We start from the raw sequence: 23,626 nt of genomic DNA on the forward strand, positions 1-23,626 counted from the left end.
TTTCTTGTCAGCGTTTATGCTTTCAATCCGATGTATGCCATGGCTCTTCTGAACTAGAATTTCAGTTCTCGTGTAGTTGGTATGAGAACATTTAAACAGATACCTCAATCTAAGATATAATTGTTACAGATTCAAATTCAAATGGTTTTTAGTAAGGGTGAATGTTTTGTTGAGCTCTCCATGTACAGAGCTTTAAATATGGATTTTGGAGCGAGGGCGAGGGGTTTATGATCCAGGGTCCCGTTGTCCCTGGTTGCACTCTCATCAAATGATCCATAGCCGTTGATTCATTGCAAGCTTGGATCCCAGCACATGTAAATTGGATGGCAGTGATAATTCTGAAAGAAGAATACACCCCCTTTAATAGAAATCGTTAAGTTTTAATGCTTCTGGAGTTGACGCTCTGGTCTTTAAAACTTTAACGATTTCTATTAAAATGGGGGTGTGTTCTTCTTTCCATGGGGGAATTTATCACTGCCCTAAAAATATATTTGCTTAAAAAGCATAGGTTGTGTATTTAGCTTGGTGGTCCAAACCATTCATCCAGTGGGTCCTATGATGGATGGGCTTTTCATCTGAAATCCTTATTGGGCAATCTTAACCCTCTTATTTATAAAGATATTTTTCTCATTTTTTTAATGGTCCATTCTATGGGACAAGTTTACTGGACGATGTGGGAATGTTGCCTCTTTGGCTCTTTGACCGGTTTAAAAATGTCATTCCTTCATCAACGAGGATTTTCTCATCGTAATTTGATTTGAAAAAAAAGAATGGTGTTAGCTCTGATCGTAGAGAAGAAATCATAAGAAAGATCCCTTGTTTCCTCTCACCGCGAGTGAAAATCATAGTCGCTCATTTCCAAAGCTTATCGTGTTTGGATCTGGGGAAAATGAAATTAGTCTGTGAAATGGGCAAAAATGTCCCCATTTTGTGGAAAGAAATAGAGCCTTGGCCATGTTTGCATTCCAAGACTAATATTTCTGGGAATTTTTTCCTTATACAATTTAGAGGGAAGCGATATGATTATGGTTCATTTAAAGGGATATTATCATAAATTGAAGGCCCCTTTAGGTGAAAATTGCATCGTTGTTTCGTTTCATTGTTTGTTTTTTTTGTAATGGAAAGTAGAAAGTTTTAGAAATATTTTCCTCTCAAAAGTTCTCCAGAAAATTCCTGCAATCCTAGCAAGGCCTACTGGAAAATAATATATTTTTCAGTGGATAAATATTTCATGGAAAATAAAATTCCCGGGTCAAATTGGTTTGCAGTTGTCTTTTTATATACAGTGAAAATTTTCAATTTGGTTTACCAAAGACTGGAGATTCATTTTCCATGGAAACAAAAACTTCCGAGTAAAATTCCCGGCACCCTAGCAGCACCTTAGATTAGTTGTAATATTAGAGAAATTATATGGTGCCCGAGTGGGCATTGCTCATGTAAGCAGTACGATAAAAGTACCACCCTTGATGTTTGATCCAATAGAAGCAACTTAAAATCTGTGCTGCTGTTGGATCAAATATCAAGGGTGGTGCATCTTACAAGAGCATGCCCGTTCGGGCACCATATATTATTTCTCGTAATATTATGCCATGTTTAGAAACCGTGAAAAATTATCCCAATGGAATAATCTTTGAGAGGAGAAACTTGAGTTGGTTGGAGTGGAAAGCGACAGAGCGTGACCAACCCTTGAAAAGTAGTAGAAAAAAAGGGGAAAATACTGATAGACCCCTCAACTATTTGACATTTTTACTTATAATCCTATAGTTTAGAAGTCACCAACAACACCCCATAAGGTTTCGTTGGGCTTTTTTTAACGTGACAGAGTGGACGGAGAGCAGAAAATGACTATAATGATGTCATCTTCCTCATCTAAAAATTAGGGTTTTCGTACTTGAAAACTAAAAATTCAAACGCTCGCTTATATATCAGCACAAACCCTAGATTTAGGGGTTTTATTTGTCTTCATTCACATCATTATCATGCTTTGCACATAAACCCTAATATTTAAGGGCTTTTTTTTTCTTTATTAGTGTTTTTTTCTTGAAATGTGGGGTTTGATGTAGCCATGGAGTAGGGTTTCATTGTCTGTGGTGAGGGATGTCTTCAAGAAGAGCCACTTAATGCCATTGAGAAGGATGAACTTTCAACTAGGAAAAAACAAGCTTGGAAGGAAATGGCGTAACCCTAATCCCTTTGCAAATGGCTTAAAACCAGTGATGAGGGTTTCTCTGTCCTCAAAATATTAACCCAGGTTAGTTTTAGTCATTATGTAAGGTTAAAGTGACGGACCATCAACGGATTGGGTCTACTTAAATTTGTCATAAAGTTCAGGGGGTGTCGTTGGTGACTTCGAAACTATAGAGTTAGAAGTGAAAATGTCATATAGTTCAGGGGGTCAGGGTGTGTCGTTGGTCCCGGCCTAATGTCAAATACCTACTTAAAATTGGTTTTCAGTTTTCCTGATTTCTATGTGCTTTTCATTCTCACCTAACCCATCTCAAGTTTCTTTTACTGGGCCTGTCTCACAAATAGCCCCACAAATATTTCATGGAATATTTTTTCATGATTGCCAAACATAGCCTATGTTTCGCCTGAAATTGGTAACAGATAAGGCAGTGACGTAAGAGTTGATCTGGAGAATCCTGATTGCTGAACTGATGAAGAGACAATGACCTGCACAATGGCACACGAGGTCAGAAGGCCAACCCGTAGTCCTTGCTCTGGACGGGCACTTCGACACTCAAGTCAGTGAAACTGAACTGCCAAAGCAATGAATAGTGATTTCTTAGGATTCGAGTCCCTCACCTTGTCTTTATGAGGGCTATTTATAGCGAGACTTTGAGTGTAAGTTTGCTTATCCTTTTGGGACATGTGTCGTCCTGTTATTGGACCAAATTGTGCCTCTGTTTCTTTGCCCTTGGATAGGTGTCAGCCCATGGCTGGGTGAGGTGAACAGATGATTCCATTTTAGTTTGGCAGAATGACCAGGATACCCTTTAGGGAATGAGGGATTTTAGGGGTTTGCCCTGGCGACACGTGTCGTATGACGATTGGGGTTGTTTTACATACCCCATCAGTTGCCCCCAGTTCTTCGAGTCATTGTAATGACTTGGAGAAGCTCCTTTGAGCATCATACTGGAGGTGGCCAGGTCTTTGATGAACTGGGGTTCTCCCCGTTTGCTCAGGCGACCTAGATGTCTTTGTTTCAGGCCGGCTTTGGGCGATGAACTTGAAACTGGGTTCTGTGATTAACGTTCAGCGCCGTTAAATTTGTTCAGAACAGCTTAGGTTGATCTGGAAAGTTGATTTCCGTATTCAGTACGGAGGCCGGTTGATTTTACCCAAAACGGCTTGAGATGATCTGGCTATTTATTCAGAACTGAGGCCGGTTGATTTTGCCAAGAACGGTTTGAGACGATCTGGCTAATTATTCAGAGCTGAGGCCGGTGGAATTTATCCAGAACGACCAAAGACGATCTAAATCTTTATTCAGAACTGAGGCCGGTTGGTTTTACCCAGAACGGCTTGAGACGATCTCAGTTATTTATTCAGAACTGAGGCCGATTGGTTTTACCTAGAACGGCTTGAGACGATCTCAGTTTTGTCGTTTAGTGGATTAAGTTATATCCACCACGGCTTGAGACGATCTGGATATTCTTCCTTATTCATTTCAGCTCGGATCCAGACGATCTCCATTTTGTCGTTTAGTGGATTGCGTTATATCCACTACGGCTTGAGACGATCTCAGTTTTGTCGTTTAGTGGATTGCATTATATCCACCACGGCTTGAGACGATCTCAGTTTTGTCGTTTAGTAGATTAAGTTATATCCACCACGGCTTGAGACGATCTCCGTTTTTTCATTTAGTAAATTAAGTTATATCCACCACAGCTTGAGACGATCTCCGTTTTGTCGTTTAGTGGATTGACTTATATCCACCACGGCTTGAGACGATCTCAGTTTTTTCGTTTAGTGGATTGCGTTATATCCACCACGGCTTGAGACGATCTCAGTTTTGTCGTTTAGTAGATTTAGTTATATCCACCACGGCTTGAGACGATCTCTGTTTTGTCGTTTAGTGGATCGAGTTATATCCACCATGGCTTGAGACGATCTCAGTTTTGTCGTTTAGTGGATTGCGTTATATCCCCCACGACTTGAGACGATCTTAGTTTATGTGCGATCTCCCACTCTAGGTGAGTAGATTTTTACTCATTTCCTTTCCGAATCTCCCATACTTGATGGTTTTTTTTTTTGAAATGGAGATACTTGATGGTTTTTAAATAGAAGGTTTTTACTTATTCCCTTTCCGGCTTTTCCTCCATTCCAGTCTCATTCCTGGCACTTGGTTTTTCGTTTTTCGAGTCTGCATTGAATACCCTGACGCGTGGCGCTAAATGGGTGGCGGACACAGCCGGCCGTCTGATAGGGTTGAGTATAAGAGGGCCTGCGGGGCCTCATTTTTACCATCCGTAACTTTTATTTTCATCTTTGCTCTGCCAGCGCGTTTTGTTCTCTTTGATCAGTTCGGTGCGGCTTGCTTGAGTTCGGGGTCAGATTACCCATAGGTAATTTTCTAGTCTGATTTTTTTTTTGGCCGCATATGTGTAGTGGTAGTTCTAGTTCAGAGTCCGGTTCAGGGTCCAACTCGTCTTCAGGAGGGTCTTCCTCCTCAAGCGGAACCAGTTCAGGTTCGTCAGAGAGAACAAAATCGGTCTCAAATTTGAAGGGGCAAGAGTCCATGGTTGGTCGGTCAGACGATGTGGGTGACGAGGAGGATGTAGACGTAGGTTCGGATGAGGTCATCGTGGATCTGAATCTGAGTCCTGTTCGGGTCGAGAATCCGGACTCCCCAACTATCGACAGTAATGGAGCCGAAGACGATGAGGAAAGTAACCTTGAGAGGAGAGCGTCGGTCTCTCTTGCTGGGAGTAGAGTAGTCGAGTTATTGGCTTCAGCGAGAATGGAGGGCGGTGTTAGAGAGGGTACCGCAGCCGCTCAGGTGGAAAACACACTTGATGCTTCTCGACTTAGTGATGTTCAAGATCGGTAGTGTATTCCTGACTGATTTACCTTGAGAGCGGCTATAGAGGGGGATAGGGCGTGTAATGATAGCATCGATTTGTGTCTATACGAGGAGGCTATGAAGGCCAGTCTTAGGTTGCCGATAAATTCATTTATAGCCGTCGTGCTGAGATTCTATGGTCTGGCTCAAGTGGCGCCGAACTCGTGGAGGACTATAGCCGGCTTTGTTTACCTTGTGCGGCTCCGTCTTCAAAGGAACTTGTCTGTGCCCCTTTTCAGAAGGTGCGCTCAACTAAAAAGCCATCGACTGGGAGGTTGGATTTATATTAGCCAACGAGCTGAGATGAGGATGATTACTGGCATTCTTACCTCCATTCATACTTGGAAGAGCAGGTTTTTCTACGCGAGGAAGGTTGGCCGGTCTCCACAAATTGGTCTTTTGTGAACACGAAGTCCATGAGTCGCAAACCGGCTTTAGATGACGAGGATTAGGTTACTTTAGCAATGATCCGCGATGAGATCTGTGAGAACGGTCTTATTCACTGCTCGGACTTCTCCAGGGAGGAGATTTTGGTCGAGATCGGGATTAGTTCTGCTACCCGAACACGTAGGTGTCTTAGGCCGTTCTCAGATACTGCCCCTTTTTTTCTTTTTTCTTTTTTTGAAGGCCGTTCTCAGTTACTTGTATTCTTTGCAGAGATGCAGAAGCAATCGGCCCGTGAAAAAGTCCGACAGACCGTCCTTGGTAAGGGCGGAGGCCAGAAGAGAAAGCCGTCTGAACCGGTTGCTCCAACCATTCAGGATAAAGAGAAGGCCATCCTTGGTGACAAGGGCGGTACAGCCTTTAAATCTGCAAAGGTGGATGAGGGGTCGTCGGCCGATCGAACCACCCGTTCTTGAGATGATGATATGCCCATCCTTGGCTTGGAGGCGGCACCTACTAACCGAATTGGAGCGGATAGCACCTTTCGTCCGAAGTGGGGAGTAAAAAAAGATGACTGCGGCTTGGATGATGCCTGGGTTGCTCAGAAGATTGTCACGAAGAGTTGTTTGGACAAGGATCGGCTTCGTATCCTCCACCAGAACAATGAGACGGTCGAGGCTTGTGGCTTTAGTGCTCTTTATCAGGTACTTCTTCTTGAAATGTTTGGCTTGTTCATCTATCTTTGGCCTACGACTTGGAACCTTACTTTAGTCCGTATTGTTTTCTTCAGCTCCAATGTTACTGGACTGATCTGGCGACTAAGTCTGCCTACTTTTCCAAGACACTTCTGAAGAGAAGGTCGGTAAGTTGGAGAAGGACAAGGCCAGCTTAGAAACGGCTGTTACGAAGGCAAGGGCTACCATAGAGCGCTTGACCGGAGAACTCAATGAGCAGAAGGAGTTGACGAAAAAGGCCATTGGTTTGGCTGAAAAACGGCAACTGAAGTACTAGTCTAATCTGGCCAAGCGGTGAAGGCCAAAGAGGACGAGCTGATTGAACTAGCTGCTGAGTCGTTTAGGGATGGCTTTGACGATTGCAAATCCCTTGTTAAGGCGAAGTTTTCTGACTTGAACCTTGAGGACGTATTCCTTCCTATGTCCAACGAAGATGACCAAGAGACTGGTCAGGGTCAATCCCCCGGCCTCTCCATCCTCGAAGCTGAACACCTGGCTCCAACTCAGTCTGACCCACCTGCGGATCTGGAGACCAGCTTCGGGCCAAGATGTACCACGCCCATGGGGCTCTTTTTGAAAGAAATATATTTTGTGGATTTTTTGCAAGTGCTTGAGTTAGTCTATGCGTGTTTACATTTAATCTGTATACTTTACTTTGGGAACGCATGTCGATCCATTCAAGGTACATCGTTAAGTTCAATAAGAACGGCTTGGGTGATATAAGTCCTTAGTGAAAGAACTAGGGCCTTAAAAGTTTCATTGGTATTCTGCTTCAACACCAATCCTGACCAGAAATATATTTCCAGTCTAAATGGAAATGGTCGAAGTGAACAGAGTTAGCCCGAGCTAAATGACTTGGGCTTTCATCGAGCACCTTATTGGTTCTAGGCTTCAACCAATCCCGACCAAAAATATATTTCCGGTCTTAATGGAAATGGTCGAGGTGAACCAAGTTAGCCCGAGCTAAATGACTCGGGCTTTCATCGAGCGCTTTATTGGTTTTAGGCTTCAACACATCCCGACCAGAAATATATTTCCGGTCTTAATGGAAATGGTCGAAGTGAACCAAGTTAATATTAGTGCGAGGTGAACGAATTTGTAAAATGCCGTGATATTTTCATTAATTGCACAAATTTTAGGGCGATTACATCTGTATACATATTTTTTCCTTCTCATGAGGACGCTCCTTTGATGGGCTACTGGTAGTACTTCCTCAAGTTCTTGGAGTTCCAGGCATGGGGGAGCTGGTTCTCGTCGAGAGTCTTCAGCTTGTAACTACCAGGCCGGATAACTTCGACCACTTTGTATGGCCCTTCCCAAGTGCTGGAGAGTTTTTCGGCCTTTCTTGGCTGGGATACTGTAGCTCTCCTCAGGACCAAGTCACCCACGGTATTCTCTGGGGCGGATTTTGGTGTCATGGTAGCAGGACACCCTCTGCTTGTACGCCGCTGATCGGATCTGAGACTCTTCACGTACTTCTTCAAGTAAGTCTAGATTGGCCCGGAGCCCGCCTCCATTTAATTGTTCGTTGAAGCAGGTTACATGCGGTGAGGGAACGCTGATGTCGATCGGGATTATGGCTTCGGTTCCAAAAGTTAGGTTGAAAGGGGATTCTCCCTTGGTGGAACGCGGAGTGGTGCGGTATGCCCATAAGAAGTGGTACAACTCATCGGCCCATCGTCCTGCCTTTTCATCTAACCTTTTCTTGATGCCTTGGAGGAGGATTTTGTTCGTGACTTTCGTCTGCCCATTGGTTTGAGGGCGGGCGACGGAGGTGAATCGCTGCTCAATCTTGAGGTCTGTACAGAATTTTCTGAATTTTTTGTTGTCGAACTGCTTGCTGTTGTTCGTTATAAGAGCTCGGGGGATTCTGAATCGGCAAACCACGGATTTCAAGAAAAATGCTTGGATATTCTGTTCAGTGATTTTAGCAAGGGGCTCTGCTTTCACCCACTTCGTGAAGTAGTCTATTGTGACTACCACAAATTCTCGCCCTCCAGAAGCTGGTGGGAAGGGCCCCAAGATATCCATTCCCCATACAGCAAATGGAAGGGGGCTGATTATGGGGGTCATTGGAACGGCGGGTTGGTGACTGACAGATGAGAATTTCTGACACTTCTCGCATTTCTTTACTAGATCCAGAGCATCTTGCCTCAAGGTCGGCCAATATAGGCCCCTAAGCAATACCTTGATGGCTAGTGCTTTGCCCCTAGATGTTCTTCGCAGATCCCCTCATGAGTCTCCTGGAGAGTGTAGGCAGCATCGCTGGGTCGGAGACATTTTAGGTACGGGTGGGTATACAATCTTTTGTAAATATTTTCTCCGTCGAGTGAGAATCTTGCCGATCTCTGAGTCACCTGACGTGCTTTCTTTTTCTCTTCGGGGAGTTCGCCACTGCGCAAGTAATTGATAATGTCGTCCATCGAACACGGTTCGTGATCTACCTGCATTGCTTCGATGACTTCACTCTCAATGCAGAATATTTTCAGGAATTCCACACATATGTTTCCCAGAGCGATATACCCGGAGGCCGCGAGTTTGGAGAGTATATCTGCTTTCTCATTCTCCGTTCTCGGGACACGCATTACCTCAAAGCTTGTAAACTTATCGGCGAGTGTGCGAACTTGTGCCAGGTATTTGCGCATGCAGTCGTCGCGCGCCTCGTAGGATCCCTATATCTGTTTAATGACCAGCTTGGAGTCGCTGTACGCTTTCAATCTTCAGGCCCGGGTTTGGATTGCCAACTTCATTCCGGCCAGAAGCGCCTCGTACTCCGCCTCATTGTTTGAGGCCTTGAACCCGAACCTTACGGCGTAGTCCATGACGAAGTTCCCTGGTCCTGTGAGGATTAGTCCTACTCCGCTTCCCAGGTAATTCGATGATCCATCCAAGTGTAATTCCCAGAGCGGCTCTTCCTCCATTTTGTCTTTTTCCTCGGCTCTTCCAATTCCACTGGTTTCTCCGAGTGTATTAGCTTCTTTATCCAGAGGTTGATCGGAGGTTGCATCGCTTTGCCCCCCGAGTGTCTTGTCGACTTCTTCACTCGGAGGTTGATTTCTTTCGGCATCAGCTGGCATAGTGCATTCGACAATGAAATCGGCCAAGACTTAGGCCTTTATCACCGGCCGGGGCAGAAACCTAATGTCGAATTCACTAAGCTTTCCCAACATACTAACCGCCCCGAGGTGTCCAAGCGATGGAGAATTTGCCTCAGCGGTTGGTCAGTCATAACTTTGATGGTGTGGGCCTGGAAATACGGCCTGAGCTTTCTGGCAGCCATTACAAGAGCGTAAGCCAACTTCTCTGCCTTTTGATATCTGGTCTCGGCCTCATGTAAAACTTTGCTAACGTAGTAGATCAGTTTCTGTTGGTTCTGGTCTTCTCTGATCAGAACGGTTGCCAACGCTACCGGATTCGCCGATAGGTACAACGTCAGCTCTTCACCGGGTTCAGGTTTGCTAATCATGGGCGGTGCCGATAGGTATAACTTCAGTTCTTCAAAAGCACTCTGGCATTCCGAAGTCCATGGGCCTGCTTTAATTCCCTTGAACGAGTTGAAGAATGGCAGGCATCTTTCCCCCGATTTAGAGATGAAGTGTCCCAACGCGGCTACCATCCCCGTTAGCTTTTGAATTTCCCTTATGGTAGTGAGCGGAGTTAGATCGACCACTGCCTAAATTTTCTCCAAGTTCGCCTCAATTCCTCTCTGGCTAACCATGAATCCAAGAAATTTTCCCGCGGCGACGCCGAAAGTGCATTTAGAAGGATTCAGCTTCATGTTGTATTTCCTCAAGACCTGGAATGCTTCTTCCAAATCGGGTATGTGACTGGAAGATTCCTTGCTCTTCACTAGCATGTCGTCCACATACACCTCCATGTTGCGTCCGATTTGTTCTTAGAAAATCTTGTTCACCAATCTCTGATATGTTGCTCCGGCATTCTTTAGGCCAAAGGGCATTATACGGTAGCAGTATATCCCCTGGTCGGTTACAAACGAAGTCTTGGGGATATCTACTTCGTACATGCGAATTTGGTTGTATCCGAAAAATGCATCCATAAAACTTAGAAGCTCGCGCCCCGTGGTGGCATCTATCAGTTGGTCGATCTTGGGCAGCGGATAGCTGTCCTTGGGACAGGCTCTGTTTAGATCGGTGAAGTCTATGCAAATTCTCCATTTTCCATTGGTTTTCTTCACCATGACCACATTTTCCAGCCAATCAGGGTACTTGATCTCCTCTATGAAATCATCCCTTAGGAGTTTTTCCACCTCCTCTCTAATTGCTCGTTGTTTCTCTGGGACGAAATGCCTTCTTTTTGGATTCACCGGTCTGCAAGTGGGGTCAACGCTGACTTTGTGCACAATAACATCGGGATCTATCCCAGGCATACCAACAGGCGTCCAAGCGAATACGTTAGCATTTTTTCGCAAAACCGCACTAATTCTTCGCGGTAATCGTCGCTCAATGTTGACCCTATGCTGACCAGTTTTTCCTAATCATCTTCTTACAACGCAATTGGAATCAAGTCTTCTGCGGGTTGGTTTATCGTAGTCCGGGTTTCGTCTCTCAAGTCCTGCAGTTCGATCAGTAATGCCTCCGTTGCATTTTTTCGTTTTAGCGCGGTCGCGTAACATTCCCTCGACTGCGGTTGGTCGCCTTTCACTTCACCTACACCGCTGGGTGTTATGAATTTCATTTTCTAATGGTAGGCTGAGGCGATGGCGCGGAGAAGGTTCTGCCCGAGTCTTCCTAAGATAGCGTTGTAGGCTGAAGTGACTCTCACTACCAAGAAATTAACTATCGCGAAGGCCTGGTGGGGAGGTTCCCCAACTAAGACAGGAAGTTCGATCTGTCCCTCGACCTTGACTATCTCCCCAGAAAATCCGAAAAAATCTGAGTTCGCGGGCTTTAAACGTTCGTCCCCTATCATCACTTGCTTGAAGGCGTTGTAGTAGAGGATGTCCGCCAAACTCCCATTGTCCACCAAGATTTTCTTCAGTTCCCAATTAGCAATGAGCATGGTTATGACCAAGGCGTCATCATGGGGGAGTATCGAGTTGTCCAGATCAGCATCAGAGAAAGAGATCTCGTTCTCTACTTTCAATTTTTTGTGGCTTGTATGGACCACGTTGACCTGCTGAACGTAGGCTTTTTGGGCGACCGAGGAGGTTCATCCTGCTGCCGGGCCCCCCCATAATAGTGTTTATTACTCCAGTAGATTGCGATCGTTGTGGTTCTAACCTCAGGCTGCAAGGAATGGGAGAGTTGCGACGGGCAGGGGGTGACCGTGGTCGCTGGGGGCTCTTCCTGCCTTGAGGACTTCTTTCTTGACGATCTCTTCTGTCCCCACCATGCTCAACGTATTTCCTGAGATATCCCCTTTGGATCAGTGGCTCGATTTCTTCCTTCAGATGCCTGCACTCATTGGTGCCGTGCCCATGGTCTTTGTGGAACCGGCAATACTTGGATTTGTCCCGCTTGTCCCCTTCTGTCAGCATTCTATTCAGCCATTTAAGAAAATCTTCCCCTCTAATTGTGGCCAGTATGCGGTTCCTAGATGTATTGAGGGGCGTAAAATTTCGCTCCCTTCGCTCCGAGCTTCTTTCTTTTCTCAGGGGCTTATCGTCCCTACGTTTTGTAGGGTTCTTTTCCTCTTCCGGAATTTTTCTCCTCCTGGAGTCCAGGGCTGCCAATGTTTCTTCTATAAAGATGTACTCTTCTGCCCCCGCCATAAGATCCGCCAACGAGTGTGGATTGCGGCGAGCTACAGTTCGGCGAAATTCGATTGATTTTGCACCCGCAAGGAGTGCATTCGTAGCGGCAGAAGGGTCTAAGTTCGGAACTTGCAGGGCTTCTCTGTTGAATCGGCTAACAAATTCTTTTAGGCTTTCACCATCTTCTTGTCGGAGAGCCATCAGCGACGCTGCGGTCTTGCGCGACCTTCGACTGCTCATGAAGTGCCTGACCAGGTCGTCGGCGAATTCTCCAAAACTATCTACAGAGTTTGGTTTGAGCCTTGAGTACCAATCTCTTGCGGCTCCCATCAAGCTGGTTGGGAGGGAATGCCTTACAGAGGAATCCGTCAAAAGCTCCATGCAAGAGCATCATGGTTCTAAATGTCTCCATATGATCTACTGGGTCTGTGGTCCCATCGTATAGTTGGACCGGAGGCATTTTGAATTCTTTTGGAGCTGATGCGTTTATCAAGTTATCTGTGAAAGGACGTCCGCTGGAGAACGGTTTTATAGAGGACCGATGGTGGTTTTTAGTCAGCTCCTCGATCCGGTGGTCAATCTCCTCGAACCTTCGTAACACGGGGTCAGTTCTTTTCTCTGCCCGACTACATGGTATGGCCTTCCTTTCTATGATGGGGCTCGCCGCTGAATCCGAGCGGCTCTCCGAACTTCTCCTATGATGACCGGATTTTTCCCGTTCTCGGGTCAGTGCCGTTGTTCCGATCGAGACCGGTGTCGCCGATGAGGTTCTGTCTGCACATGCCTTGTTCGGGAGTGATGGTCATGTCTCGAATGAGAGTGATGAGTCTGATCACGACGGGGCGGCGCAGGCTCCTCTCTCGGGGGATCCATCCTTACCTCAGGGGGTTAGGAGACCTCCGGGGGAAGGCCTTGAGGGACCTGTTGAACGAGGTTCTTGTATTGGTCGATCAGTGTAGTCATTTGTTGGAAAAGAGTCTGAATTTGCTTGGGCGTAGGAGCCAAGATGGGGATTGACTGAGCAGGGCCTAGCCCCGCTGCTGCTGGAGAAATGACGACCTGCGAGGAGAGTCGCTCTCCCCTAGTCGCTTGGTGCGGTGTTGTTCGAACTGCCCGAACAAGAGGTGCTCGGGTACTCTTCCGTCCTGCCATTTTTCTTGAGACCTAGAACGGCTTTTTGTTTGAGGTCCCACGGATGGCGCCAATATGTTACTCCCGGAATTGGTAACAGATAAGGCAATGACGTAAGAGCTGATCTGGCGAATCTGATTGCTGAACTGATAAAGAGGCAATGACCTGCACAATGGCACACGAGGTCAGAAGGCCAACCCGGAGTCCTTGCTCCGGACGGGCACTTCGACACTCAAGTCAGTGAAACTGAACTGCCAAAGCAATGAATAGTGATTTCTTGGGATTCGAGTCCCTCACCTTGTCTTTATGAGGGCTATTTATAACGAGACTTTGAGTGTGAGTTTGCTTATCCTTTTGAGACAGGTGTCGTCCTGTTATTGAACCAAATTGTGCCTCTGTTTCTTTGCCCTTGGACAGGTGTTGGCCCATGGCTGGGCGAGGTGAACAGATGATTCCATTTTGGTTTGGCGCAATGACAAGGATACCCTTTAGGGGATGAGGGCTTTTAGGGGTTTGCCCTGGTGCCACGTGTCGTATGACGATTGGGGTTGTTTTGCATACCCCATCAGCCTATATCTTTTTCTTTTTCTTTTGTGGTTCCTATTTCCGTTTTCTTTTTTTATAGTTTCTGTCGTTTGGGGTTTAGCTCAGCCTTTCCCTTGTATTACTGTATCTGAGTTCATAATTTTTTCAATTAACTTTACAAAGAAGGGACTATTAAGAGCATTTGCTTTGATATCTTGCTTAAATTACACGTGGAAGGTAAGGCATAAACTAAGAACACAAGCACAACATTAACCAACACAAACTCTCTAATGCATAGGGCAAATGCCTAAACCCTAAGCCAAACAAAAATGGAATTCAATCCCATAAAGCATAAGGTGGTAATAGGTGCTTCAAAATGCTGTCTCAGTCATTGTTATCTTGCTTGGCGAGGGCCACCTATTTCAACAGGTTGTAACTCAATCAACTAGGATGGCTTTAAACTGGTCACTTAAGCATAAATACAGAGGGCAATGGGTACAAAATGCAGAATAGCTTTGTTGAGTAAATGAAACAGTTACTGGAATCAGCACCCTAATCTATTAATTTTTTTATTAAAAGTTTTGGCTACTGATATTGCCACTACGATGTTTTAATAATTGCACAAACTCAGCTTGTCTTTCTTTTTCAATTGGCTTCTTAGAACTTTTTGAGTAAATGAAACAGGTACTGGAATCAACATCCTAAATCGGTTTCGGCATTTCGAAAACTTAAATTTTTATATTAAAAGTTTTGGCTACTGATATTGCCACTACCATGTTTTAATAATTGCACAAACTCAGCTTATCTTTACTTTTTCAATTGGCTTCTGAGAACATTTTGGGGACTGTAATAACCTACAACAGCAGTTTAAACAATAAAAGAAAAGATTTGTTTGTGTAATAATAAAACGCGGTAGTGCAATATTTAGGAATGGGATGACGATTGGTATGAGATTGAGCCTCTAGCACAATGGTCAAGGCTTTGTTCTTCAAAATGTCAGGGGTTCAATCCCAACTTACCAACCAAAAAAAGGGATGATGATTGGGATTCTTGATTCCAATGATCCAGAGGCACACAAAATCTAGAAAACAAGTAAAGCAAACATTACACACACACTCTCTCTCTACCAAATTTAAAAACACAATAAAATACGGGAAATGATATCTGCGCCAAGTGTTTCGATAAGCATGCGCTCTACTTGTTTGTCGTGTAGTATTTAGAGTGTTTAAAGAGCTTTTTGAGAACCGTAATATCCTCTGAAATCCCTTTAAAAAATACTACGCGACAAACAAGTGGAGCCTTGTTTATCGAAACACCTTGGCACATATATCATTTCCCTAAAATAAGGCTACTAATATTGGCTCTACCATGCTTTAATAATTGCACCAAATCATCTTGTACTTAATTTGTTAAACAGCTTTCAAAAGTTATATCTGTCCCAAAAGCTCTCACAAACCAATTAAAACAGAAAAGACAAGCCAATATCTAGGGGTGTAAATGGATGTTCGAAAATTCGATTACCGTCCGCATCCGAATCCGTTTAAAGCGAATATTATCCGAATCCGTTTCAAACGGATATTATCCGAATCCGTCTATGAGATATCCGTCTCTTAGCGGATGCGAATCTAGTAAATGGTACATCCGATCCGTTTAACATCCGAATCCGAGAAGTACATCCGTTTATTCCGAATATCTGCATCCGTATCTGCATATCCGAATTCGTATTCAAATTCGATATCCGGATTCATTTTATTATTTTAAAAATAATTTTTAATATTTATTATTAATAATATCATCAAATAAGTGAAATAAAACCCTATATTGATATTTTCACTAACCTACCTTGTCTTTGTATTTAAAGAGCTATCAAAAGTTTATTACATTTACCAAAAGACTTTCACAAGCCATTTAAAATAGACTTTCACAAGTTGGGAGAGTGCAGTTATCAAAACATGAATGTGTTGATATCAACCCCCCTTATATTCAAAGAAGAAAAATACAAGTTGGGAGAGTGCCACTATCAAAACATGGGTGTGTTGATATGAGTCCCCACCCACAAACCAATTAAAAAAGAAAAGACAATTGGGTTGGTGTCATTACCGAAAAAATGGCTGTGCTGATATCAGTTATGTGCTTAAGGACCCTAATTATTGGGTTGGTGTCATTACCAAAAAATGGGTGTGCTGATATCAGTTATGTGCTTAAGGACCCTAATTATGAAAGGAAAGGGGGGTCGACACTTGCAAGGGGGTCTCTCTCATCTTTCTTGAAAGGGACCAAATGTGCGGCAGGGGCAAGGTACTAATCTTTCTTGAGAAAAGAACGAAAACAATGAGGGCTGAATTTAGATAAAAAGAGAGGGTAGTTAAAACTTAAAAGAAAGCTTTTTCATTTAGGGTGAAAAGGGAGGTATTTTTGGGTTTTCAAATAGGCTTTTAGGTTGGGAGAAAGGAAGGCCATAGGATAGAGAATAGATGATGGAGATTAAAACTTAACTAGGGTTTTCAATGAACCTAGTATAAAAAAGAAAAAGAGGAGAAAAATGGGGTTGCTTCTTTAGTTGAGAGAGGGGAGATGTGCTAGGGTTTCTAAAGAAAGGAGGAGGGGAAGGCTACGGTTTGGTGTGGTTGGCCACCACCTCTTCTTCCACGGCCACTGCCTCCAAGCTCTGGATCCCTCCACAAGATTTACCACCACCAACTCCACAAAGGCACAAACCCCTTCTCCTCAGCCACCACCATCAAATTTCGTCGACCACTACCTCCTCCATCAAACCCTAGCCGCCACCACCACCACTTCTCCTCCATTTCTGCCACCTATCACCACCCATCTCCTACATTTTTACCACCCACCACCATTTTCCATCTCATTTTAGGGTTAGAAGAAGAGTGAAAACAGAGGGATCTTTCTTTTGATTCCAAGATTTTCTTAAGAAGAGCATTACTAGGGTTTGTAGCTTGAAAAGAAAAGGGGTTTTAGGGTTCCTTGAGAAGAGTTCATCTAGGGTTTAGAGAAAGAGATAGAAGGAGGAGAATAAGGAGAATTAAAGTCTACGGCCACCATTTTTCATTTCCAAGCCGCACCTCCACTTTCTCATCCTAGCAGCCTTCAAACGAATTCGGTTACTGGATTTCAGACATTCGGATATGGTTACTGGATTTCGGACATTCGGATATGAATTCGAATATTCGGATAAACGGATACGGATAATATCCGAATATGAGCCATATCCGTCGGAATCGAATTTTGTAATAGATGTTAAATATCCGTCGAATTCGGATAGTGTATACTGTAATCGGATTCAAATTCGGATTCGGATATAGCCATATCCGCTTCGAATTCGATCCGTTTACACCCCTACCAATATCTACTGCCTAAAATAATAAACCAGAGATAAACAAGCATGCAACACAAATTCAACATAAAACCACATAAAAAACCCATCAAAATTAGCAACACAAAACGTAAAAAAATAAAATAAAAGGCGACCTTTCCTATGAAGGAGAAACAGAAGAAGCATCTCCCTCTCCTTCCTGAGGAGCAAAATCAGACCCAATTACTTTCTCTTCAGCAGAAGTAGAGTTAGCTTCATCTCCACGTTGGATGAGAGTCCAATCTGGTGGGAGGCGAGGGAGGGGTGCATACACGGTGGGCCCACGCCTTATATCCCAAGGCTGACTCTTCCTCGGCCTCGTCTTCATATGGTGTGCTGTTGCCTTCTTTTGAGGCCTTGAAGAACACTCCACCACTAAACCTCCACCATTTTTGTTGTGATTGAACAATGATGGAGTAATGGTAGTGGGTTTTTTATTCTGAGTAGTAGCAGGAAAGATATTTGTTGAAATTAATGGAGCAGAAAACAACATTTTCTCGATTCCTTTTGGCCTTTCTTTCTTTTCTTTTTTCCCTTTCTTTCTCCCTGTTTTAAGACGCAGATCAATCCATAGAGAAGTGGATATTGAGGATATGATAAGTGGGTGTTTCCTTTCCTTTCATTTTGGAGATGGGTTTTGTGTGATATGTTCACGGCCTTTTCAACTTTACCTTAACTGTTCTCGGCTGGGGTCCACAGTTGTTTAATTTAATAACACTAGACAAGGCAGTGTGTAAGGGTTCTTGTTTTAATGCTTAATAAACAATTAAAACATGATCTTGGGAGGTAAACTTTGAAAATCAACGTTTTTATACGAACAGTAAATTAAACATGTCTTGGGGCTATACCAGAGTCTATTAATCAAACAGCCTTAATGACTTCTTCAAACCGGATTGGATTGGATGGCTAATGTTAATAATGGCAATGATCTCTGAGTGAAAAAAGCTTACCCAAGTGGGAAAATTAAGGTATTTTCAATATCTTCATTAGAAGCAACCAAATCCCCTTGTAGGGTTCTCATGTAGATTAAATGCTCCCAGATGAGTTGCTAAGTTGCAGGGTGGAATGTTGATACCTTGCGATGTAGCTAGCTAGATTAACGGTGGAAAACAACCGAATTTGAATACTTTGAAAACATAGGAAAGGGTTTTAATTTGTGAGATTATATAGTTCTCGCATGCAAGAGTGGTGTTCCAAATTCCTTTTCAAAAAAAAGAGTGGTGTTCCAAATTAAATTCATAGGCATATTCATTCAAAGTGGAAACAATCTGCCACAATATTACTCTAAGAAGGCAATGAACGGTAACCATCCGATCTGTTGGGTGGCCATAGAGATCAGAGGGTTAGGATCATCCTTTGCAGGTCATTTGCAGATGATTTACAGGTTACAGCCTATTTACTTTGTGGGCCAACAAATGACCAGTTTAGTTGAAGTGGGCCCCACTCTACTTTTTTGAAAAATATTGGCGTGCACACAGCATATAATAGAGGAATGATGGATGCAAGGGTGCTCTTGCATAAAGAGCCGGAAAAGGGCCCTTGATTGAATCCACATAGTTAAGTGCCATTCCTCCATATAAAATCTCCCCTGGAATATTGAGCCATGATGTGTTGACTCAGTGTTGGTGCCAAAATCAGCTTCAGTCAGATAAGTTTGAATAGTACTTCGGATTGTGGCGTCATACGCTCAAAAAGAACACCAGTTAGAGGTTCTAGAGTTTGGACTCCAAGAGGACCCTCCTGATGATGCCAAAATCCGCTTAATACGATCTAGCGGTGGTAGAGTTGACCCTGTAAGCAACTTGCACTCACAAAAAGGATTTTAGTAGACCCGGAATTATGGTTCAGGATGGTACTTCAATATTTAAGCTAGAAATCAGTATCAGAGGAAAATTGAGAGGAAGGAGATGAAGTTCAAAAGTCTTACTAACAGGGGTGAATGGGAGAGGATGTGACTGAACCTGGTCTTCCCAAGTTGTCTACGTACCCCTTTATTGAGGATGAAGTCAGACGTAGTTCCATTATGAAGAGAAGGGTCCCTTTTATAGAGAATAGAGTCCATGATGATTAGACTCTTACTGTTTTAGGAGTCTTGCCTAATTGGTCGACTTCCTCGGGAAATAAGTTTATATCTAGTTTTAATAGATATCCTGTTTCCCTCAACGAGTAAGTTATTATTGAAAGGATTCCTTTAACTGGAAAGCCTTAGGGTGTATTACCTTTTTGAGAGGCAGTTTCCTTTCTAGGGACGTTGCTATTTATAAGGAGAGGATAACATCTTATTGCCTTATCCCGTAGGTCGGTTTCTAATTACTCAGAAGTGCCACGCGTCATTCATCGACGGTGAGTGCCGATTTTACCCCCAACACCTCCAACGTTAAGTCAAAATTCGGTACGACAGGGGCAAGCAAGCTCAAGTTGATGATATACGGAGTACATCTTACTTACGTTGTGGCCAAAAAAATGAACAGTTTCAACCTATGAAGTAGGCCCCATGGCCCCCCACTATACATTTTGAAAAATGGTGATGATAAAATCACACCACCTCTAGGATAATTTGCACCCATTTTAACCTGAATTCACGTCAAAAAGTGCTAGTCTGCCACATACCCTCCTTTAAAGGGGTGCAAATTATCCTACCGGGGGTGTGAATTTATCATCGCCCTTTGGAAGATGAGAACGTTTCACCTACATCGCGATGCAACGCAGCGCGCTTCGTCGCCCATCCCGGAGCCGTCCGATCATTTTGACGAATGAGATTACAAGGGTTTAAAACCTAGAAAAAGATGGAATCCGGTAGCGCTTCTCTTCACTTTTCCTACTATTTTGGGCGGGGATTTTTTTCAAAAGAGAGTTTTCATTTTCAAAAGAGATTTTTTTCAAAATTTCTTTTTTTCAAAATGAAAGTTTTCATTTTCAAAAGAGATTTTTTTCCACGTTTCTTTTTTTTGAAATGGCAGCAATATTTTAAAAAGAGAACCGAGATGGTCCTCAAATATTACAGCAAAGAAACAAAAAATACAATCAATTTTACGGAGGGAGGAAATCAAACCACTCCAACTCCAACCTATTAGCCCCAGATTTAGCAAGAGAGTCAGCTTCTCCATTAGCAGATCTCCTAACATGCTTGATGACAATAGAAGACCCCGAAATCAAGTCTGAAATCTCCTCAACATAACTAAGAAACCTCCATGGGGGAGCCGCTTTCCCCGAAATCCAACTAATCACGTTAGATGAATCACCTTCCACTATCACCTTATCAAACATATCTTTATTTAAATGCTTTATTCCTTGATAAAACCGCTCTAACTTCTGCTTGAGATGAATCACTTATACCAATGGGACCTGAGAAGGCCCACAAAACCAAACCTAATGAATCCCTACAAAGACCTCCAACACCGGCTGGACCCGAATTTCCCAAACTAGACCAATCAAAATTGAGTCAAACCTACAGGAGGGGATTCCCAATTCTGAATGATCTTAGATCTTCTGGAACTTTTAAAACACACTATGCGCCAACCCTCCCAGAGGTAATAGGCCGAGACAAATCTAAATAAAGGAAGACTTTTCACCCACACTATAGTCAAGGTAATAATTTTCATAAATAGCCAATAAGAAGATTTAGCCTCACCCTCGAAAACTCTAGAATTCCTTTCTTTCCAAATAACCCACCAATAGGCTAATAGACAAATCTTCCATAAAACCTTCCCTTTCTTCTTCCACGGAACAATTCCCAACACTTCAAAAGCTCAGGAACTGATTTTGGGAAGATCCAGCATATACCAAATCTTTTCATTATAAGCCCCCAAATCTCATTCGCTACCTTACAATGGATAAATAGATGGTCTATAGACTCTCCATCTTCCAAGCATAGGGAACAATGATTCACCAAGCATATGCCCCTTTTTCTGAGGAAATCAATAGTTTGAATCCTTCAACAACTCACTGCCCAACTAAAAAAGGTAATCGAAGGAGGGCAATGAAATTTCCAAACCTCAGTTGATAGAGAATTTCCACTAGAAGGGACCAAGTGAAAGTAAAAGGATTTTACTGAGAACAAACCAGAGGGATTCCAAATCCAGATTCTTCTATCCACCCCACTCCTTTTGATGTAGCACCCGTCAATCAATTCTAATAATTGAGCAATTGGAACCAGTTCTCTATCAAAGAAATTCCTCCTAAAACTAGGACTCCAAATTACCTTATGATCAACCCGCTCAAAGCATTCGCACACAATAGCTTCCTTGTTTAACACCACCACAAACAGATCAGGAAAAAGCACCCCCAAAGGCTCTGCTGAACACCAAGCATCCAGCCAAAATCTGATGCGAATCCCAGAGTAAACCTTAAGCCGAATCCCTTTCCCAAAAATGTGACTTAACCTAAGAATGTCACACCAAACAGTTACTCCTTTCTTATTAAATTTATCGTCCAACACCCAATTTCCAGACATGAAACCATACTTGCTACTAATGACTTTTACCCACAACGAGGACTGCTCCACACCAAATCACCAAAGCCACTTACCGAGCAAAGCACGGTTAAACTCTTTGATTCTTCGAATACCCAAGTAACCGTTTTTAATCGGAATACAGACCCTTTCCCACTTCACTAGAGGAATGCCTTTCTTGTTATCTGAACCTCTCCACAAGAATCTACGTTGCTTCTATTCAATTCTCAAGACTACACTGACAAGGCAATTAAACAAAGACAAGAAATATACAGGGATATTAGCCTAAACCGCCTTGACCAAAGTCAACCTCCCTCCCTTCGAGACAAGATTTCTTTTCCAGGTTTCCAATCTTCTTTCAATTCTCTCCACAATAGGGAACCATAATGAAATAAGGGTATATGGAACCAAGAGGGGGGTGAATTGGTTTTATCAAAAACCTATACCATTTTAAAATTCAAGTATTAAACCTAGTTTGTTTTTTTCTTCTCTTGATTAGATTTTGGTTAGTTCAAATAATATAATGTCAAATCAAAAGCAAATGTCAAACCAAACAAAAATTGAAAGTGCAAGACAAGGAAGGAACACACCAATGTATAGTGGTTCGAGCAAAGCACTACTCCACTCTTCTTGAGATCGTCCTCAAGGATTTCTACTATGTGAGACCACGATGCCCGGCTCTGAGGCGATTACGCTCCCAAGGGGTATTAAATGAGGATGCCCTTGACACCTTTACACCGACTCTCCTTCTTCGCCGAGTTCTAAGCATTACTCCTTAGGGTATTAAAAATATGGTGCCCTAGCCACCTTTACAATGAATAGAAGATGAAGATTGCTTGGCTGCTCTTGAAAGCTTGATGCACCATGAAGTCCCCTTGAGTGCTCTCCACAATAGGTTGCAAATGAAAGCCCTAAATCCAAACTCTAATAATTTGCAAGTGTAAGGCAAGTTTGGTGGAGAAGAAAAATAAAGTCTCAAGCTAAAAGGGGTTTGCAAGTTCTTTGAATGCTTAAGAATGTTTTTCAAATTATTCAAGAGAGGTAGATAATCCTCTTGAATGAGTATTTATAGCCCTTTGAGAAGATATGACCGTTTGGAGGTGTGAGTATCAAAAGACACTAAAAATCAATTTTTAATTTGAAACCCAACGGCTCTTTTTTGTGCTGTCGTGACGTTCTCGGAGCTCCGAGAAATTCTCGGAGTTCCGAGAGAATGGCCAGAAGTTGAAAAATACTACAGGACCATTTCTCAGAATTCCGAGACAAATTCTCGGAGTTCCGAGAAATTGTTCAGAGTATGAAATATACTCCCTGGACACTTTCTCGGAGTTCCGAGGGAACTCTCGGAGTTCTGAGCTCGGAGTTCCGAGAAGCCTAAAATCAGCAGACTTTCTGTTTTTGTTGCTATTTGACTTTGGGCTTTTGGAACTCAAATCTTATGATAATTTGGAATGTTATGAGGGTCCCAACATGTTGGTCCACCACATAACCATTCACTTAAACTTAGGGAAGATCAATGGCTTCAATCATTATATGAGATCCGTGAAAAATGGATTCAAGTATATTTACAAGATACATTCTTTGCAAATATGACTACCACACAAAGAAGTGAAAGCATAAACTCCTTTTTGGACGGATATGTGAATACGCATACCTCCTTGGAAGTATTTGTTAATCAATGTGAGAAAGACACAAATAATCGATATGAAAAGAAGCTCGAAGAAGATTTCAAGACACGATACACGAAACCAATCATGAAAACTGGGTTGCCTATAGAAAATCAAGCGGCAGAAATATATACAAGAAAAATGTTCCCGGAATTTCAAGAGCAATTATTTCAAAGTCTACTTCAGAACATAGAAATTTTCGAGGAGGATGGACCAATTACTAAATATAATGTGGCAAAAATGGGCTAAATAAGAGGGTCTACATAGTTACATTTAATGGATCAGAAGTCACGGCAAATTGTTGTTGCCTTAGATAATGCAATTTGCGAAGTGAGTGAAACAGACAATGAGACACATAACGTTGCGAGAGCCTCAAAAGGTGAAAACAGAAGGTCGTGGTAGAATCAAGCCTGGTTGGGAGGAGAAGCAAGAGAAGCAAAAGCGGACAATAAAATATAAAAATTGTAACAAACCAAATCACAACAAGCGCAACTGTCCAAATTTAAAGGATGGAAGGTAATACAAAAATCTATCATTGTAATTTCCTTCTTTGTTTTATACATGGGTGTCTGACCGTTGCTATT

General features: G+C 43.0%; 2 protein-coding genes across 2 annotated transcripts; both read right to left on the reverse strand.

The window, feature by feature from the left end:
• Positions 1-8,378: 8,378 nt before the first annotated feature.
• Positions 8,379-8,828, reverse strand: LOC143850363 (uncharacterized). Its single transcript, XM_077359622.1, has one exon. It carries the CDS (start codon positions 8,826-8,828, stop codon positions 8,379-8,381), a length of 450 nt encoding a protein of 149 aa, XP_077215737.1.
• A 2,426-nt stretch (positions 8,829-11,254) lies between these two features.
• LOC143850365 (uncharacterized) lies at positions 11,255-12,277 on the reverse strand. The gene has a single exon (XM_077359623.1). It carries the CDS (start codon positions 12,275-12,277, stop codon positions 11,255-11,257), a length of 1,023 nt encoding a protein of 340 aa, XP_077215738.1.
• Between the last annotated feature and the right edge of the window lie 11,349 nt (positions 12,278-23,626).

This window comes from Tasmannia lanceolata, unplaced genomic scaffold, assembly GCF_043159265.1.
Source record: "Tasmannia lanceolata isolate RefF3 unplaced genomic scaffold, GAP_Taslan_0.1 ptg000018l, whole genome shotgun sequence".
Lineage (NCBI taxonomy): Eukaryota > Viridiplantae > Streptophyta > Magnoliopsida > Canellales > Winteraceae > Tasmannia > Tasmannia lanceolata.

Bases quoted from the DNA above. Each gene is read 5' to 3' on its own strand.
- LOC143850363 (XM_077359622.1), bottom strand. From the start codon at position 8,828: ATGCGCAAATACCTGGCACAAGTTCGCACACTCGCCGATAAGTTTACA.
- LOC143850365 (XM_077359623.1), bottom strand. From the start codon at position 12,277: ATGGAGCTTTTGACGGATTCCTCTGTAAGGCATTCCCTCCCAACCAGC.